The sequence below is a fragment of the Diplotaxodon limnothrissa genome, linkage group LG5 (assembly GCF_057381915.1).
Source record: "Diplotaxodon limnothrissa isolate DT_005_m linkage group LG5, D_limnothrissa_male_GT1.1, whole genome shotgun sequence".
NCBI lineage: Eukaryota > Metazoa > Chordata > Actinopteri > Cichliformes > Cichlidae > Diplotaxodon > Diplotaxodon limnothrissa.
In genome coordinates this window covers 19206373-19224605 of record NC_140600.1, presented here as the reverse complement: position 1 = coordinate 19224605, position 18233 = coordinate 19206373, and the positions used below count along the sequence as shown (strand labels likewise).

Genomic DNA, 18233 nt, shown 5'->3' with positions numbered 1-18233 from the left:
TTTAAAAACATCTGATAATCTAATTTAGAGCAAAGCTGTTTTGAGAGCATTTGTCTCAACAGGTGTGCATGAGGAATACACAATTGTCATACCATATACTGAATGATGGCTGAGAGTATCTGGATAATCCATTCATTGCATTGCCTTTTAGGGGAAAAACTAAAGGGGAAACACTGAAGACTTGCAGTGTCTCTGTCAGCAATGTTTTGCTGTGGCTGGGATTGCTGCATAATGACCACAGCAGCAACAATAGTTGCAATATGTCTTCCCGAAGGGCTTTTGGATTGTAATATTAGCTTGGTCTACAGCAGAGCCACTGACTCACATTTGTCAGACATACACATAAGAGCAAGAACCTGGACAATGCTACAAAGTATTCATATGAACACAATACATATGGACGATTAGCTCTTTCAATCATCTATTTGAAAATATATCTGAATGATGACTTGCTAAAATTCCAGAAACTCCCTCAACTGCAAATTGTTTCAGGGTTTTCTTGCATGTGCGGCCCATTTCAAGTCTCCCAACAGAAATTCAACGGGGTTCCAAACTTTGGCTTTCACTGGGGCAGTCCCTCAATTTATTCTTTTTAGAACCATCCCTAGGTGGATTTGATGGCACGCCTAAAATCATTGCCCTGATGAAAGGAGCACTTCAGAGAGATGGCCTTTTGCTTGCACAAAATGTCGAATCTGAACAAAGGACGAAAAAAAACCCATAGTATAAAATTATGACCACAGTTGGAGAAACATATCCTGATACATAAAGCCTGTCAGGACACAAAACATCTATTGCACTCCAGTACCCTGTGTGTATCACTGTGTGTTATGGAGCAAGAGCTTTTTATTTCTCACAGGGTTTAACTGATAAAACCCCACGCATGTTTTATTGCAAGAACTCAATGGTTTCTGGCTGCACTTATGAAATGTGATTTAAAAGCAAGACAGTGCTGTAAGTGTGTCTGTAACTTGAAGTCCCAAAGCAGTATTTAATCTCCCACTTTCTTTAGCCTCTCCATGCTGCTAAAAATGGAACAGCTAAGCATATTAACATAAGATTCTGATAAGGAAAAAGTAATTAACATGCAGTTCAGACAGATGAATGTCTTACTCTATTATAAGCAAAAATTCAAATCCACAACACACTTCGGTTATGTTTTATAACAGCCTCTTTCAAATGAGCTTAAAAGAAACACAATGGGTGGCCTGGTGCTGCCTTCTTGCCTCCTTTCACATCCTCTCTACCATATCAGCGCTTTGGGATTTCTTTTTTCTTCTTCGGTGACTGAGCACTTCATATTCCCAAGCCAATTCTGTTATTTCAAAGATTAAGGGTACCTAATTAGGTAGTCAGGCTTTGGCCAAAGACCGAATGGGACTCAAGGTGTATGTGGGCTACATGTAGCAGTTAAGTGCATCGAAGTTTCATTTAATTCTACAGATGCTTCTGAGGCAGGACAGCCATACAACAATACATCTGCTGATGAAAATAGGACTAAAACGCTGTCAGCTTATTCACAGAGGGTCACCACTGTGAGCAGCTCCACATGTTTTGGTTACTACTTTTTTTTTTTTTACACCGGATGCACTTCCAAAGGGATTTGTGTCTCATCCCAGAATCAAACTGGGGCTCTTTCACTTGTTGAGCAAATGTGTAAACCACTACACTACAGAGCCATGAAAATAACACTTGACTAATAAACTATTTACTCCAGAGTAATGTCTACTTTTTATCCTTTTGGTTGCTTCCTTAGGTGGTCTCCACAGTGGATTATCTACCTCTATCCCTAACATCCTCCTCTGTCACACCAACCCACTGCATGTCCTCCTTCACTACACCCATGAGACTTCTATCTGGTCTTCCATATTCAACATCCTTTGTCCAGCGTATTCACTGTAATTTCTCAAAACATGACCAAACCATCTCAGCCTTGCCTCTCTCAACCTGAGCTGTCACTGTGTTCACTTCTAATCCTGTTCCTCTTTGTTTTCTTTGAACTAGAGTTAGCTATTTTAGATTTATATATCTTAAAAAATAAAAGTAGATACTGGTGATCTGTTTTTAAAGATTTATGTCTTTATTCCTGATAACTGGACTTACAAACAGGGGCAGAGGCTGCATCAGTTGGTTTGTTGGTTTATTTTATAGTAATGCAACTTTTGCTTCAGAACACTGTCTTGATCAGTAAAACTGCAGTTTGCATTGGAGCGGTTCGCAGCCGAGTGTGAAGCAGCGGGGATGAGAATCAGCACCTCCAAGTCTGCCATGGTCCTCAGCCGGAAAAGGGTGGAGTGCCCGCTCAGGGTCAAGGATGACTTTCTGCCCTAAGTGGAGGAGTTTATGTATCTCAGGGTCTTGTTAATGAGTGAGGGGAGAGGGGAGATGCAGTGATGCGGAAGCAGCACCGGTTCGTAGTGGTGAAGACAGATGAGCATAAAAGTGAAGCTCTCGAATTAACAGACCCTTTACAGGTTCATCTACATCCCTAACCTTACCTGTGGTCATGATATTTGGGTATTGACCGAAAGGACTAGATTGAAGATACAAGTAGTGGAAATGAGCTTCCTCTGAAGGGTGGCTGGCCTCTCCCTTAGGGGAGACCTAACAGATACACAGACTAGGCACACAGATGATAGGAGGAGAGGAAAAACCTGAGAATAACTAACAAAGAAAACTATGAATACTAAATCAGAATAAAAATCTTATCTGAGCAAAGGTAATATTCAAATTGAAGACTAGAACAAAGTCAAACAGAAAATGTCAAACAGAAACTGAGTCTCCAAAGTGAAAACACTGGATCGTTACAAACAGAAGTACTGTACTGTATGTACAAAAGAACTGGGAAGCCCACTTTCAATTTACTGGTAGCATCACATAAAAGTTGGGACACACTTTGGGCCATGTTTAGCACTGTGCAGCATTCCCTCTTCCATTAAGTCTGTAAACATCTGGGAATGTCTGAAAAGACCAGCTGTTGGGCCAACTATAACTGGTCGACCTAACTTCTTGGGACATGTTGCTGTTCATTGCATTCTGTTTTATTTACATTTTAAACAGAGTTTTGTTTATGATTTTTTAATTAGGGTTTGCATTTATAAGAGCGAGAAGAACATGTGGAAGATATATCATCTATACAAACCAGGTCATTCAAATCTACTGTTCAAAGCTCTGTGTGCATTCACATGTAGCTGTGATTTTCTCTCACACACAATGCCCCAGTAATCTTTGCAGCTGTGCAGGTGTTGGTTGTTTCATGCAGTTTATAGGTTTGGGCTCAGGCTGCAGGCAGTCAGCTCCATTAGAACTGCAGCTTTACTAAACATATAGACACACTCCAAAAGAGGGACGACTCTAAAGGCTCTTTGTCCCAGACAGGCCATCAGATCAGATCAATTAGTTTGTTTCCATTTACACACACACACACACACACACACACACACACACACACACACACACACACACACACACACAGACTGAGACATCTAAACTCTAAAACAATAACTACAACTACAGACTGAGTGAAGCTGCATTATACAGAGGAAAAGATGCAACATGAAAGAAATAAAAGGTCGCCACTGTGGGCGAGATCAGATTACACAACCATGTATCTGTTCCATGATTATGATGTTCTTTCTCCTCAGTCTATGCTCGTGACTCGCAGCCCGCAGTCATCTAGGTCACAGTTGACTAACAGCACTTCCTTAATGGCAAATTCATGCAAGTGTGTGTGTTTTTAACAGGTTAATGGTTCCCTGTCATTCACAACTCACCTCTCCTGTGTCACGTTACATGCTTCAGCTAATTAAAGGCTCACATGGAACTCAAAGTTTTGTTTGTTCCCTCTGTGGGAGCACATCTGTGACCCTCAAAGCACGCACGTGTGCGTAATTTTCCACTGACAGAGCAAGTCATTTGTGTGATTCTGCCTGTTTTTATATCCTGGCAACCGGACCTCTTTCTTTACTCTTTTCCTCAAGCTCAACATCTGCCACCGTACTGAGGTGGGATTATGGCTCAATAATTTCCCCAACAGATTAGCACGACTGTACCACAGGATCAGTTCACTGCCAAAATGGCTGCCTGTCCTTGAGGTTCTGTCCTTTACCAGCATCTCGGCGGAAACAGTCGACCCTCACCGAAGCTGCTTTGTGACTAAAAAGACGTGATAGTGTTAATTCAAATATCATGTGAATTCAAAGCTGGAAAAGATCAGAACTTAACTGCACTGTATTTTTGTAAATAAACTCTAGCTATGTTTTGCTTTCTTGGGACATCAGAGGTATTTGCCCTCCAGATTTTCCCAAAGTAATGCGACTTTTTTAAAGGATGGTCTTTTTAACTTTACTGAAGCTTTTTGTTGATGTGCAGTGAAGAGACAGTAATGTTAAGAAGCAAAATTGTGCGTAGAAAAAAAGACAGCGCCTTTTCCAGGGAATTAATCTGATGTTTTATGCCCTTTGAATTTTTTAAATATTAAAAGGGTATGAAATAATATTTTTGTTCACCTAGTAAATGACAAACTGTTAGAATGGAAACAAATGATTCTATGTATTACACTTAGCCAATTTCAAAGATCTACCTGCTGATGACTTTAAACACCTCAGTCTAGTGTCTCAGTATGAAAATGAAATGTGAGTTTGATACCTCTGAAAACGCCGAGCAGGCTGTCCCAGAAACATGTCAGATTCCCAGAGCAGGGTTGAATGTCCTACTTAGACTGCTGATAAAACCTGCCTGTGATGCAGGACGTCATCTTTAAGATAAGTATTATTTGACAAGGTGTCAAAGCATCAAAGAGGATAAAAAACAAAACAACATATTGAACTGCTTATCGTCCCGAACAAGTAGAGCAGCAATGATTTGAATCCCCGTGTCCTAGCTGAGCGGGGCAATCGATGCTTGGCACTAAAATGCTCTCTGACTCCAACGGGACTGCAAAGGAGCTGTGAGTGGAGTCAGAGCTCGCTGGCTACTGTAAAGACTTTGAGCTCTTGATGGAGAGCTTTGAAAACACAAGAGGCAGGAAAATGATGCGCGTATGAGCAAAAAAATTGTTGCAAAAATAAGCCTGAACTTTCAAGTCTTTTGAGATTTCATTCCTGACTTGACCAATCATAACATTGATTTCACGCTCTGTAACAAAAGTTTTTCAGCAAATCTTTTGAGACAAAATTTCCCTTCTCCTCCTTAACTGTGTTTCTCTGGCGTCTCCTATTTTTATCTTCAAACTCCAACAACACCCCACCTCCCTTTTCAATGCTGACCCCTCTGCGCTATTCCCCACACACAAGCACTCTGAATTGACAGCAGGGATATACGCCCTGACTCAGACAACTGGGTCTGTCACTTCCAGACTGAGCTTTGTTTCTGAGAGCCTGCATTGGCACTTGGCGCCATAGCCCCAGGTTATTTAAACGTGTCCATAGCACGGTGACATTACAGATCTGGTGCAGACGCATGTGACAGCGCTTCACTAAGAGAAGGGGATGAACATGAATGGTGGAGAGGAAGAGGTAATGGTGAAAGAGTGAAAGAGGAAAAGAGATAGCTGGGGGAGGTAGGATGAGAGGGACGGCTGTTTTGACTGTATCAGCCCACGAGTAGCATGACTCATACACACCTTATTCAATGCCACATGTTGAATTCAGCCTCCCTGTAGCTCTCTCTCTAATTATTTTCCTTCTAGAAAGATTACTGCCAGCTCAAATGGCTGTGTGGGTAAAAGACTGTAATATATACTGTAATTAAAAATCACACCTTCTACAATATAGTACACAATAAGGTTAAATAATCAAAAGCAAACACTAAAGCGGGCTGAGCACTGAGTTTTGCGTTTTTAACTAATTCTCAGTCATCTGAAAATTGAAAATAAATAAATAAATACTAGTGCCAAAGTCCAGGGGACCAAATGATTCCCAAAGACTCTTCTACACCATTTCCTAATTTTTGAAGAGTTTTTCACATATCTGTGATTATACACGCTCTTTCAAACTAAATGGCTGCCAATAATTGGACGTGCTGGTCATGCCTCATTACTATAATAATGTATTGAGCGCCTTAAAAATGAGAGTTTTAATACAGTTTTCACATAACGTGGAGACTTTTGGAAACTAGAATGTTGCTCTTTAAAGTACACATTCATTCATTAGATGGGGGCTTATTGATCACGGTCACTAAATGGATTCTATACCACTTAACTAATTAAAATGAAACTTTGGGGCCGATGCCAAATAGTTGCCGTAAAGCGACTAAACTGGGAACTGTGACAGTTTTGTGCTTGATGGGCTTAAAATGCAGACAAATGCACGATGTGGAGAGCACTAACTTATTAACTGTAACTGAAAATCACTTATAGTAGCAGGCCTGGGAGTGATACTGTGAACATTTGAAAATGAATACCTGTTTAGTTGGTTTAGTTAGAGATCTGGAAGTCATTGCAGTTTGTTTTGACTGTGTCTGTAGGCTTGTTTTTGCTGGTATTTGGATTTATTGATTTACATTTCTGTTAGATAAATGAAAGTAGTGAGGGAAAATTAAGTCGTCTCAATCAATACAATACTTTCCTTTATTGCAGGTACTGCAAACGCAGTGCATGAATGGCACTAAAGAAAATTACACTGTGCCTACTAAAATGAAGCACTCAAGTTTGTAACAGTAAGACTAAACTTTATCAGTGGTTAAACTAAGGGTGTCCAAAATACAGCCCATGGACCAAATCTGATAACATTTACACAATAATTATTTCCCAAGCGTGACATTACCTCGCCTATTTAGTACTTGGAGAAAGACACATATATAAAACTGACAATTTGCTTGATACAACAACATCTGTTTGTCCAGTCCTATATCCATATTCTTCCACGGTTGCACTTCAGCTTCAACTGATTTGTACTTTTTCCAGTAGTTGTATATGTAGTTACTTTGTATCTAAACCAAATATTTAAAAAAAAATTAACAAACCTCTAAAAAATATTTATATATATATAATGCAGTATCATAGATTAAACGTGGAAGCTGACATTATTCGCCTTTTATGGCAAGGAAACATTAATACTTATTAATTATTACATTAATTGTTATTATTAATAATGTAATAATTAACCCTTCATCAACGTATCTTTGAATCGTGCAGATATATCTAAGTGAAACTGTTCTATTCCCAGCCTTACTGCTGTTATCCATTTTTACATTTTGCATTTTCCTAAAAGAAATTACCTCTCTTTTCCCACCACCTGAGCCCCATCAGCAGCACCGTGTGAGAAATCAACAGGTTGCAGGTGGTATGAAATGCAAAGGTCCACAACACATCACAGACATGGTGGAGAGACAATTATACAGATTTTAACACAAGCTTAGATAACGCTAATATTTGAAGAGCTTCTGGCCATTTCCTCTCCCTTACTGAAAGCTGGCTAATCATGTCAGAGACTTCCCAGCTCACCTCTGGTCTTACTCCATCTGTCTCTGGCCCAGACAGGATGCTATGAATCAAAAGGGTGACATGACTGTTAGGGCAGGCTGCATCAAGTCCATTAAGCTGCCCAACTGCATGCCAGGGTGGTTATAATCAGTCTGTTCAAATGTTAATGATTGTCAGTTTGAATGAAGCCTGGTGTGCTCACTGGCTTTCTTATCCATACTGCTACTGAGATTCTGTTAGAGGACATGACACATGCACATCAGCAGGACACTGGATCAAGACAATTTCCCCTTCAAACCACAGCTTTCCCACAAGCTGTCCCCCTTCTGCCTGAATGGAAACAGACCCTCGGCTCTTTATAGAACACTAGTGATGTGCGATACCACTGATTTCCTTTCCGATCCGATACCAAGTAATATTCAGGGTGGTATCGACGATACTGATCCGATACCGATACTTTGTACAAAACGGATTTTATTTATTGTATCTCAAATTATAGCGTCATAATGATTACAGGACATCAGAATACCTTCTTCTTATCACTTAATAATGCAGAGTTCATCATATAGAAATAAAAAAACTAAAGTTGTGTGCTATTTGAACACCTTGCCTGCCTGGAGGACTAAAGGACTCCGTGAGAGACGTCTGTCTCGCCCTAGCAGCACCTGTCCCTCTCCTCCTCTTCAGTTCGCCTCAACATACGCTCGTCATATTTTGTGATATGATTTACTCTGAGGTGTTTGACAAGGTTAGTGATGTTGCCACAACCATACATGCCAACCCTCCCGATTTTTCCGGGAGAATCCCACCTTTCTCCAGATTTTCCACCCGGACAACAAAGTTGAAAAACCATATCGCAGAATTCATAGCGCGGCCCAGCCAATTCCAGTTTCCAACAATGACGGCAGCGACTTAGTTTTAATATCACTCTTATTTCTCTTTCTGGGTCGCAAAAAAACTTTTAACATATTTTCAGGTGAGAATGTAGCTGTGTAAACTTCAAATATCTGAGCCGACCGACACATCGTCTTCAAACCCCCGCGGTCTTTCACCACTCGGGTTAAACATGATGTACAAGTCACTTTGATAACTTAAAAATGTTCTTGTTTGGCTTTTTCAGTGTTTTATTTGTTCGTGAGTAAATCGGTTTGGCTGAGATTAAAGTTATTAGATTAGATTAAATTAAATCAAACTTTATTATTCCCTCGGGAGGGTTCCTCCGGGGTTTTCACACAGCTGAATAAACGTCAAACAGAAAACTGATTAAACAGAAGAGTTTACGTCAGTGTCCGGTTATATTTTAGACAGCAAGGAGCAGACGGCAGAGTTTCACTCCACCGAGGGAGCTCGTGACGTACTACCCGGCTTTCTTTAGACCGCGAAGGCTGGGTCCTCAGGTGGAAACAGCCTCTGAATTTGGACACCCCCGCTGTTTCCGGGCCGGCCAATAATAACGGTGACATTTAACGTATTTTATCCGATAAATAAACCCTGTAAAATATATTTATCCGCCCAAACAGCCCTTTTGAATGTCTCCCTAATTCTGAGGTCTCAAGGTTGGCAAGTATGGCCACAACACCTCACTTTTTTTTTGCCACATTTATTGCAAACCACGGCTCAGCTGTTTGTGGAGGTAAAATACATCCGCACAATTACGCTCAGCCATTGTTGTGAGTGCGCACGCCAAGGGGCTGCGAGACATTTATACAGCCGTATTTCGCACATGACTATGAAAGGCGGAAGAGGAAGTAGTTCCTTTGAATGTAGGCAATCCGAATGTTATAGTTTCTTTCCACTGTGTTCCTGTTAATGATAAACTACAAATTTACTCTAAATTACTAAAATATCGATATTTTAATGTGAGAATCGATTCTAGAACATAAATGATTGGTATCGGAGGAATCGATATTTCAGGATCGATCCGCACATCACTACTGTATGGAAACAGACCCTCGGCTCTTTATAGAACACCATGTGAGAATGGCGTCAAGGTCATTTGAGGGTAACTAAGCTGAAATAACACGCCGTTCAACTAAAAGTCAGCAGAAAATCCACCACACATCTCTTCCTTTTATTCTGCCTCGTGCACACGCGTCGTTCGGACCAGCAGTTTTTAATGAGCGCTGTGTTGGACAGGAGGAAAATATCTAATCAATAATCTGCTGCACTCTCACAGCACCGTGTCCACGGCATTTCCAGAACGCAATCCTTCATGTATTCTTGTGCGTTAGTCCCAGGAGCTACGACCCCTCTGCGCATTTCAATGCTCTCCGGAATCAGTGCACGTGTTCGCAACTCAGAACAACATCAACAACATCCCCCGATTACAGCATCATCCTGTAGGGCAGGAAACACACCTTAACATCATGCAAAATGTTTTACTGAGGTCTCTTAACCATTAAAATGTTTAGGTAGAATAACGAAATAAAAATAATATTATAAACCTTCCGGAGTGCTCTCAATCTTTGAGTTTGAGAGAATCTCGAAGCATGGGACTACAGTTGTCCGAGGTTGTGTGCACCCTGCTCAGTGCCAGCCCACAGTGTCAAAGCAATGCAGCACACAGTAAAAAACCACTTTACCTGGTAGCACAGTATACTCTCGGGGTCGTTGACTTGCGCGCTCATGGTCTCCTGGTTATCCTGCTTTACCTTCACGGAGTGTAAAGTAAGACTTTCACTGAGCCGCTTTGCGCTGTTTTCGGACGTTTTGAGTGAACAGTCACGAATGGGCTACATCAGCTCCCTTTGTTTCTGCGGCCATATTAAGTGTTTACATCTATCTCAAAGGACTAAAGCGAAGAAAACTGTTATTTTGCTCCTGTGTTGAGATGATTTCCCAGTCGCGCTTCGAGCTCCCCTCCCTCCTGCTGTAGCTGTGTGAAAGCAGGATGCGGAGAGCATCACTGCAGCCCCATCCAATCAGAGCGCAGAGGTAAGCAACGAGCTGCGACGCATTGCTGCTACCAACACGTTGAAGCCAAGACTATTATGAGCCTACAGAGCTTCTTTACAGTGTTCTTTCCAGCAGTTTCCGGTTGTGCGACTACTGTGTACAGCAAAAGGTTCAATTCCGTCTAAAACGACTGCATAATCTTAATATGACAAATAACTCAACCTACACAATAATTTATACTAACATTATTTATCTTGTTTAAAGTTCATTGGTGCTTCTCCTGTTTATTGTGCGTATGTTAGCTTTCTGTCTGTGAAAAACGTTTAATTAATAAACTTTATTTACTTACTGTAGCGCAGATCCCACCAAACTAAATGTGAAGCTGGTATGTTTTAATGGGACAACGACGCACATCTTACTAATGCTAGTAAGTGGTCTGAAATACTGAAATCCACAAAAAACAAAACAAAAAACATGCAGGTTAAAAGTCTGGCATATCACGTGAAGGCTGCTGTATCATATATGCATAAATGTACGTACCATTTACGAAAATATAACAATATGCAATATGCAAAAAAAGTCGTTCACTCATGTGTTCCTCTTTTTCAATTACAAAGCTGTTAAAAACGGTTAACTGTCATTTCAGATGCATTTCATCCTGTCTAGAAATCATATTTGGGTAAAGCTTCATCTTTACCAGTTGAATTCATTTTAAGAGACTGATCTTTGTAGGAAAAGGCGTAAAAATTTCCAACCTAACAATGAAATTCATGCAGTAGAATAAATGTTTTCATGTAGTCCAGTAGCAAACCACTCTACCTGGACTAAACTTTGTGACTGCGGGTTTCGGGTTACAAAATACGCAGATTGGTAACATAATATTAGGCTGTAACAGACGCTAGTGTTGCCTTCTTGGCGCACCGGCTTGAACGAACACAGACCTTCAGAATCTGATTGATCCAGAATATACCAGAAGTCTTCGGATGCCATCGTGTGTTAAGCTGATGCATTACGCAAAGAAAGATCCATGCGTAGTAAATGACATAATTTACCATTGAAGGCAGTTATTTACGATGTAGCACAGATGGGTTCCTTTACCTACGCAACATGTTAATCTTTATTGATAGATAAGGAGATACGATTTAATTAACCAGGCAATAAAAGCAACAGTTTTTGTTTGTTTGTTTTTTCCATCATTGACCTCGGCATGAACTCTTGCCTACCAGTCACGTTGCAGAGCACTGTATTGAATTTTGGCAAGCTGACCCTCTTTAACCACTTTGTCCATTCACACTGAATTCAAAGTGCAACTGCAACGGGATATTTCCACACACATATCATGTATGAGTGCCTTAATTGTCCGTGTGCATGTCGCATACACCTGTAAGCCACGCTGTTTGCAACTGATAGTGTCCGATAGTGATCCAGTTTCTTCAAGGCATGCCTCAAGGTGGTAGATTTTTCATCCACCGGCGTGGCGTCCTGTTTCTCCTGGACACTGTTGTTGGGGCAACTATAAACTGTCTGTGGGAGCATGCACGGTTGTTATGGGAACAGTGTGCGGCAGCATGAAGGAAGCCGGACTGAGCAAGTCTATGGACGCATACAGATACAGCCCAGTTCAGTGGGGAAGTGACAACAGAGGTTTGTATATTCATGTCCACTGTAAAATAACACCTGGTTTTATTTGAGATTCATTTATTCGTTATGCCTTTTTAATCGCTTATTTAAATCATGGAGAGTTGGCTTATCAATCCACGGCTGGTCATGGTGTATTCGTTTTATGTTTCTACTCGTGTGCGCGCACCTGCGCCCTTCATGCGCGTAGCTCTGCCAGTCATCACAGCCTAAATCAGTTCAGATTAAGATGCCTGATTAACCCAATTTACATCCTTCTTCAGCTGCTGCATAGACAAATTTAGGTACCACATGCCATACTATTTATAGTAAAGCCTCCTCTATTTTTCAGCTGCAGGGGAAACAGTAGCCAGTAGCCTAAACAGCATGTTTAGGTCTACAGTGAAAAGGTATATTTGGATATTGGAATAATGTCCCTATAAATTTGGATCTACTTATATTAGCTTGCTATTCATAGATCTGTATAATTTCAAATCCTATAATATGATGTAAAAATAGTGCAACTGGGTGCATTTTTGCTTTCTCTTTCACATTGTGCATTGGTCAGTTGAAAAGAGACCTACAGACCTCAGCGACAAATGCCAGGTAAGTCATTGTACATCTGCTGGTAAAAACATAATTAGTACTTCATATTTAAATCTGGAGTTTGTTCCAGTGTTACAATCCACAGTTGCTCCAGTGGGGGGAAGGATACGATCCAGTGTACGTAGCCTGCCAGTGATCAATCCAGACAGGCTGAAAACAGCTAAAACGCTGGTGGACAAAGCTGTGAAGGTGATCATATGTAAAAACAGATTTTTATTGTAATGCCACAGTTGATTGTGTCATATTTTTTTTCTTCGTTTCTCTTCCCGTCATTCTCAGTTAAGGAAAGTGTTTTCAGTGCAGGGACCCTATCCAGTGATCCGTGCTGCATTATGGGCCAGAGGGTGGGTTGAACGTCGTTTGCCACATCCCGTCCAAAGATCACCTACTTACCCCTGCGTTGAGGAGGGGGATGGTAATGATGGGCTGATCTGCAGTTATTTTACTGGTAAGGCCAAAAAGAGAAAGGATTGCCCCCCTCTAAGTGTGGGAATAATTAACAGAGAGTAATTGTAACACAAGTTAGATGGATTTCCCTTTAGCTGGTAAACAAGAAATCGTATGCTGCATTACAGATGCTAGCCTCTAACACCTGTAACCATGCATGTATACACACACCTCTTATCTTGTGACAGAGAGAGCGGAGGAAGGCGAGAAAGGGGAGAACCTTGATGACATGTATGATCTCATGGTAAGATAAGCTTTAGGTGTACCCACTAACTTAACACAGATATCTTGCCCAGTGTAAAGCCAAAGGGACTTTCACTTGTGTCTTTGTTGTGACTCTTGTAGTCTCGCCTTGTTCGAAATGAAACAACGTATTTCTACTGGACGACACGACGGGACAACATAGACTGTCGCTCCTTGCGGCACGACCAGATGACCAATCACTATGCGAATGCTGGAACATTTACCACAAAGGTAAAACGTTTCTAATGATTAGCTGGCACATACATTTTATTTAGCTCTTTTCCTGCAGTGTAATTGTTTTGTTTTCAGGTGGGACTTTGTGTGAATCTGCGTAACCTTCAGTGGTTTGACACAGCGGATCCAGACACTTTCTTCCCAAGATGCTACAGGCTTGGAGCAGAGGATGAAAAGCATGCATTCATAGGTCTGCTGTAAATTACATATAACAGAAAAAAAGATGTTCTACAAGACTAAATGAGGTGTAATTTAGGTGCAAAGAATTTTTAAGTTTACTTATGTCCAATAGCTTCTCTGACTGTTTTTCTCTTTTTTATGAACATAAAGAGGATTTCAGGAGAACAGCATGTACCAGTCTGCTGCAGTATGTGGTTGAGACAAGTATTTGGAGAAGAGATGAACCAGAGGGGGACAAACAAAAATCCAAGAACAGTCTCGCTGAAGGTTTAGAAATAATTTCTCACACATAGGAATAAAAATGCTTTTGATGCAAAGTTTGGACAAGAGGGAGTATAACGGTGCAATATTCTCTCTCTCTCTCTCTCTACAGAGTTGGATAATGAGGAGCATCGATCTGTTGGTCCAGAAATTATTAACACAGCCTTACACGTGTGTCAAGAGTTTCTCAGTGTTCTAAAGCACAGCGACATTGATGTAACAGCAGAAATACCGCCCTCGGTGGAGGAAGCGCAATGGGCAGAGTTTCTTAAACACTACTACATGGTTGTGCAGTGAGTTGAGAGATTTTCTGGGAGCTTCCAGGGTTTTTCTACAAATTGTCATCGGGTTACACTCGTTTTATTTTCATTACTGGCAGTGGAAGTCTGCTTATAAAAATCAATTTAGGTTGCTAACAACTTTAAAAGGTATCTGAAATAGCAAAATTGGAGTTCTCATTAGTCAGGAGAAGATCCCATAAGGGACGTGTGTGTGTTTCTTATCTTGGGTCTTCTACCAGAGACCTAGGAATTTGAGGGTTCTGCGCAATGTCTTAGCTCACTGCACTCCTCTGGACCTCAGGTGTTGTGTCTCAAATCTGCTGGAGACCATCTTCCAGTTTACAGCTTACATACAGTTTACAGATCCCAGTTCTCCCATTACCACTGGGACCACTTTGGACTTTAGCTAGAGCGGATGTGCTCTAGTTGTACTTTTCTATTATCTTGTGCTCTTTCTTCCTGATGTTACTGACCACTGAGATTGTCGCATCTATCACAACTATGGTCTTCTGCTCTTTGTAAACCACCACCAAGTCTGATTGATTGGCCCGCAGCTGCTTGTCTGTCTAGAACTTGAAGTCCCACAAGACCTTAGCCATGATGTTTCCAACCACGTTTGGTGGTGTCTCTCATTAGGACTTGGGAACTTCTGTATGCTCTTGTACACTATTCCCTCCACTTAGTTGTGCCTCCCAGTGTACGGTGTCCTGGCTTGCCTCTTACATCCTGCTACTATGTGCTGGACTGTCTCTGGGGCATCAGTCTGGGTCCTGTCGCCTGCGGTAGACTCCTGCATACATCCATCTGGTGCTTCCTGTGCCGCCATGATCAGAGCCTTTGTGCTGTCCTTTTCTAGCTGCTGGAAGGATTTATTCATGTCAGGTGCCACTTGTAGCTGTCAGTGGTACATCCCATGCAATGGCTTAGTCAAGTCAATAAGTAAAGGTTGGGGTTAAATATAGAATGACATGCTATACATGTTCAAAATACAGAGGGCTTCAGAAAACTACCACTACTATAAAACTGTATTTGCAATTCTAACAATAACATGTTTATATGCAGTAAAGGCAAACTGATCAGGGGCAGCAGTGTATTTGTGGAGCGTTGCCAGGATATGTTAACCAGACTTCAGGCTGTTTGCCCACAGCTGGACACAGATGGATTAAACAACATCTGGATCATCAAACCAGGTGCCAAATCAAGAGGAAGAGGTTAGGCTTTTTTCTGATAATTTACCTTCGTAATAGTTAATATGATACTTACATAGCAAGCTTGCTTTTTTTTTTTTTTTTACAGGTAAACAGCTGTGAAAAATATTGAAGAAAGCAAGCCTGGTTTTGTTTTCAGACATTCAACTGATGAATGGACATAATTAATATATATATATTTTTAGATTTTCCTTTTTATTTGGGAAGTTATATTACAGCAAAATAGAAAAAAAACCACAGCACATACATAAAAATTACGTAAAAATTATATGTGCATAATAATATAGTCTGCCAAGACTACAGTAGCACAACATAAATTCTAGCATCAAGTCTTCTGTGCAAACTTTCTCATAAAAACATTTGAAAAAAACCCTATATTTTATTAACATCCCTGTTTTTTCGGTTTTGTTTTACTAATTTTAATACATAGAGAAGAAAGATGTCATACTCTTTTTTTCCTCCTTTCACTGTTTTTATTTCAAGACTCACATAAGTTTTTTAACACCACTGTTTTCATCTCAACAAAGATATGATTTGTAGTCAAGTCTGGCCTAAGTGGAATTATATATGCAGGTATAGCTACTTTGCCTTCACTCTCATTTATCTTTAGTAGATGGCTGTTCATTTTGGAGGGCTCTTCTTATTTTTATTGCGCTTTGCAAGTCATTTTTTATTACTTTCTGACAAATTTCAGAGGACAACTTTGTCCAGGGATCATTTTTGTTTGTTGAGCTGTCAAATAGTTTTCTGTCTGCGATCATGCTCGAATTGTTGGTCTTGGTCGCATTTCCTTCCATCTGGCTGCACACAAGAGGCCTTTATTGCACTGCACAGCAGTGGTAAAGCCAAGCCTTCTTTTTATTTTTGAAGTACTTTGTATTTCATTATTGACTTTATGTGTGTTGTTAAGAAATTAACATGACCCATTCTTTGAATGTATGCTGGGAAATTTGACATGGTATTGACTGAAAGCTGGCATAGTGAAATTACTTTAAAAAGACTGGAAAGATATGAGATTCCATCATCAAATATCAGATTTGATTCACGAGGTCATCTTAAACACTGCTGAATCAAATAGTTGTCAAAATTGCAGTTCTGATTTTGTGTTTTAATCAACTCTGCTTTCACCTCTTTTTTCACTCCCACACCCTCATCATCATTAGGCATTATGTGTATGAATCACCTGGATGAGATTTTGGCACTTGTGGACACTGACAGAGCACTGACAAAGGAGAGTAAGTGGGTGGTTCAAAAATACTTGGAACGACCCCTGCTGGTCCACTGCACAAAGTTTGACCTCCGTCAGTGGTTCCTTGTAACTGACTGGAACCCTCTGACTATCTGGTTCTACAAAGAGTGCTACCTGCGGTTTTCCACTCAGCCTTACTCGACAAAAACTCTGGACAGGTCAGTAAGAGTTTTCAAACAAAAGACAAAAAATGAAGGTTACAGTTAAGTTTTACGGTGTCTTTTATCTAGAGTACTTTGTGGATGTTCCCATTTTCTACCATTTTCCTCAGCTCAGTCCACCTGTGCAACAACTCCATCCAGAAGCACTTCCAGCCATCTCGTAACCGCCATCCAGGACTGCCGGAGGATAATATGTGGTCCTGCTCACAGTTTCGCTCTTTTCTGCAGCGAGAGGGCCGTGAGACAGAGTGGGAGTCGGTGGTGATACCAGGCATGCAGCAAGCAGTTGTCCATGCTCTACAGACAGCCCAGGATTTGGTGGAGCCCCACAAGGCAAGCTTTGAGCTTTATGGAGCTGATTTTATGTTGGGCAGAGATCTGAGGCCTTGGCTTCTAGAGATCAATGCCAGCCCTACTATGGCCTGCTCCAGCACTGTGACTGCGCGGCTCTGTCCTGCTGTGCAAGTCGACACGCTGAGGGTTGTGCTAGATTGGAGGACTGATCCCAGCGCTTACACAGGAGGCTTCAAGCTTATTTACAAACAGGTTGGACTGGCTTCAAAGCCAATTGCTGTTTATTTCCAGGATATTTCTACTTAACGATGAATGCCATGGAGAATTTTGTGATTTGTTTTTACTTTATCACATTTTCAGGCTGCAGTTGAAGTTCCTCAGTATTTGGGAGTGAACCTGCTAGTGGAAGGAGCGACCATAAAGAGATCCAGACATTACAGACAGTCTTTTATCTCTAACTCACCTCTCCCTCATCAGGTCCATCCAGAGCAGTTATCTCAAGCTGTGGCTGAGCCAAGACACAAACAATTCAGTCAGAAGCCACATGCAGTTGCTGATTTTCCCCTTTTAGGCAAGGAGAGCCAAGTGAAAAAGAGCCAGATGACATCTACATGTCCAAAGAGGGAGCACGATAGAAAAGCAGAACGTCAAAACACCTGCCCTGTTCGCAAATCCTGCCGCAGCGTGGCATGTGAACAGCCTGCGAGTGTACACACTGAACCTCAGAAGAAAGCACAGCGTTTGGGATTACGTCGCCGTGTCAGTGGGGCAACCCTGGTGCCAAGGAGTCTATCTTTTTCCTTAGACCCGGCATGTTGTACATCAGAGGGTAAACATCAGTCCATCCATCATCATGCATCACACACGTCCAAATCCTTCCTTTCCCAGCGAAGCTCTGAGCCACAACATAAGATTTCCTCCAGGGTCTTTCCGTCACTCCAGGGTCCCCTTCCAACCCTGGAGATCTTTCAATTGCAACCAAATATTGTGACTGGAACTAACGTTTGTCATAATTCTGCCTTTTTATCTCACCCGACTACCCACAAGCACCAGTTATGCCTAAACTCTCAAAGGCAAGTCAAAGCTAGACACAAAGGGGAGCTCACAGAAGAACATAAGTACAAGAGATGTTGA

General features: G+C 41.2%; 1 protein-coding gene across 1 annotated transcript; it reads left to right on the top strand.

Annotated features, from left to right (window-relative positions):
* The first annotated feature begins 11886 nt into the window (after positions 1-11886).
* Positions 11887-18233, top strand: ttll3 (tubulin tyrosine ligase-like family, member 3). The gene is made up of 13 exons (XM_085354850.1): positions 11887-11962; positions 12504-12541; positions 12602-12730; positions 12821-12989; positions 13177-13232; positions 13334-13462; positions 13541-13655; positions 13796-13912; positions 14019-14199; positions 15250-15398; positions 16559-16802; positions 16916-17351; positions 17460-18233. Exons 1-13 carry the CDS (start codon positions 11887-11889, stop codon positions 18231-18233), a joined length of 2613 nt encoding a protein of 870 aa, XP_085210976.1.